Source organism: Colobus angolensis, unplaced genomic scaffold, assembly GCF_000951035.1.
Source record: "Colobus angolensis palliatus isolate OR3802 unplaced genomic scaffold, Cang.pa_1.0 Scaffold10, whole genome shotgun sequence".
NCBI lineage: Eukaryota > Metazoa > Chordata > Mammalia > Primates > Cercopithecidae > Colobus > Colobus angolensis.
In genome coordinates, this window is record NW_012110919.1 from 16,308,829 (window position 1) to 16,311,581 (window position 2,753).

Here is a 2,753-nt window from a genome sequence, read left to right on the forward strand (position 1 = left end):
AAAAAAAAAAAAAAAAAACTAGAGGCCAAACCTGCTGGCACCTTTATCTTAGACTTCCCGGCCTCCAGAACTGTAAGAGAATAAATTTCTGTTCTTTATAAATTACCTAGTCTCAGGTATTCTGTTATAGCAGCATAAAATGGACCGAGACAACCCTGTTATGTTGGTATAAAAACATCTACGTAAAAAGAGGATCTGACACAGTGCCTGGTACAAACTAATCAATGTTAATCCCTTTTTCTTTCAGAACAAATAGTATTTGTGCTTACCTGAATTTTGTCGCACCAGCCAGCAAAATACCTGAATGTTTGCACAGACATTCCAATGTGAGTCTTCAGAGCCAAGGTGTAGACAGCCCCTGAATCAAGGGCTTCAATGGTTGCCAGCTCTTCTTGGTTTTCTTCCAGTAGGTCTGCAAGTCTGTGTGGTCAGTGAAAGAAATAAATTCAACAAGTATTGATTGAGCTCCTGTTACATACAATGCAGTATCCTAACGATGGAGGATTCAGAGGTAAACACATATGGATCAGATCTCTGCCCTTATGGAGATCATGGTCCAGTAGGGAAGAAAGACATTAAACAAATAATTTCATAAATCATTTGTTTCAAGAATTACAAAGGAGAAGCAGAGGGTATTGGAAGCGTATATAATTTGCCTCATCTATGCGTAAGAAGTGGAACAATGATTGAGCCAGTACCAGTCACTGGAACCACATTCCCAGAACCCACACCTTCTGAGAACCCATGAACATTTGAGAATTTCCAGTTGGCACAAAAATATTTCCAACACTAACTGAAGAGACAAGATAGCAACGTACACAATGAACAGATTTCTGTTTGGTGTTCGGTTTTATGGGAAGGTAAGTGCAGGACTGTATAATGACCACGATACAGTAAAAATTCATCTTTTGTGGTCAACTTCTCTATTTGTTTTTCTTCTGTATTGTAGTGGTTCTCGGAGCTATTCCTTTGGGGTCACTCTAGAGTCCAGCTTGAAATCCCCCTCCCAGAATCTTCGTTCCAGATCTTACTTGTATTAGTTCATTCTCACGCTGCTAATAAAGACATACCTGAGACTGGGTAATTTATAAAGGAAAGAGGCAAGAGAGCATGTGCAGGGGAACTGCCCTTTATAAAACCATCAAATCTCATGAGACTTATTTACTTTCATGAGAACAGCACAGGAAAGACTTGCCCCCGTGATTCAATGACCTCCCACTGGTTCCCTCCCATGACACGTGGGAATTATGGGAGCTACAATTCAAGATGAGATTTGGGTGTGGACACAGCCAACCATATCATTGCTCTAAGAGATCTATTGATCTAGGTCAAACATTGGATTTTAGGTAAACAGCAAATGGAATTTATGATTGAATCTAGTTACTCCTGGCATCCTTCATTACTGATTTAAAATATTCTTCTCAGTCCTTATTATTTTTCTTCCTTGTTCCTATTCCTTACAGATCAAGTTGATATAAAATGTTTTTTTTTAAACAACGGGGTACTGGATATTTTCCACTTGCCATTCTGTATCCATTCTCCACCCTGCTCTGTGACCTTGACCCTGGTGAATGACCTTTATAGATTACATCACTGGCTCCCTTGCTCTCCCACTGGGCTTGGCCAGTGAGAGGCCACTGGGAGGCACCCACAGAAGATTGGTGAACTGAAGGAAAAAGTGGTTGGGGAATTGGATTCCCTGGCTCCCTCGCTGAAGGACTGTGGTTCAGAAGCTGCCATGGCCCTCCACTGGAGTGTGGTTTTCTCCTATAGCTACAGATCTTGCCAGATTCCAGTAACAGCTCCGTCTCCTGTCCCTTCAGACCTTGAAGACGTAGCAGCTTCCCCTTGCTGCTAGCCCTGCCTGGATGTTTCAGTATCCTTTATTGGATTTCTTTGACCTAGCCCATGTCTTTGTAAACAGTTCTTTATTAAACTTCTTTTCCAGCTGGGACCTGTCTGGTATAAGCAATACTAACATAATCAACATATGTAGGATTTAATATGAGTCAAGTAACAGAAGACATATTTCATACTAGGTGAATACCAGAATGTTTTGCAGGAATTTTTAAAATCTTGGCAATGTTAGCCAATATCCAAAGGTAGTAGACTTGTTTTTCTTTTCTTATCTTTTTTTTTTTTTTGAGACAGAGTTTTGCTTTCTTGCCCAGGCTGGAGTGCAGTGGTGCGATCTTGGCTCACTGCAACCTCGACCTCCCAGGTTCAAGCAATTCTTCTGCCTCAGCCTCCGGAGTTGCTAGGACTACAGGCACGTGCCACCACTCACGCCTGTAATCCCAGCACTTTGGGAGGCTGAGGCGGGCAAATCACCTGAGGTCAGGAATTTGAGACCTGGCCAACATAGTGAAACCCCATCTCTACCAGAATTACTTTCCTAAAAAATAAAAAATAAAAATACCTGTACATCAGTCTTCCTCTTTCTCTTGCATTCATTCTTCCCCATTCACCATTTTCAAAAGCATCTTTTGCTGCTGCTACTGCTTTATCAACATCCGCCAAAGAAGCATAGGATACTTTGCATATCGTCTATTTCAAGGTAAGTAAAAATAGGTCACATGAGAGATATGAAAATATGGTTCTTGGAATTAATATTGTATTAATAGAAAAAATAGAGTATTACTGATTTTTTTTTTTTTTTTTTTTTTTGGAGTCTCGCTCTGTCGCCGGGACTGGAGTGCAGTGGCCGGATCTCAGCTCACTGCAACCTCGACCTCCCAGGTTCAAGCAATTCT

The 2,753-nt window shown here is 41.1% G+C and overlaps 1 protein-coding gene across 1 annotated transcript in view; it reads right to left on the reverse strand.

Moving 5' to 3' along the window:
- Window positions 1-2,753, reverse strand: part of ALDH1L2 (aldehyde dehydrogenase 1 family, member L2) — a 71,154-nt gene that overhangs the window by 30,431 nt on the left and 37,970 nt on the right. Inside the window, exons 12-13 of the mRNA XM_011936988.1 lie at window positions 2,420-2,547; window positions 270-420 (exon numbers count right to left, since the gene is read on the reverse strand). Coding sequence (XP_011792378.1) covers window positions 270-420; window positions 2,420-2,547 — 279 coding nt within the window. The remainder of the gene's footprint in view (window positions 1-269; window positions 421-2,419; window positions 2,548-2,753) is intronic.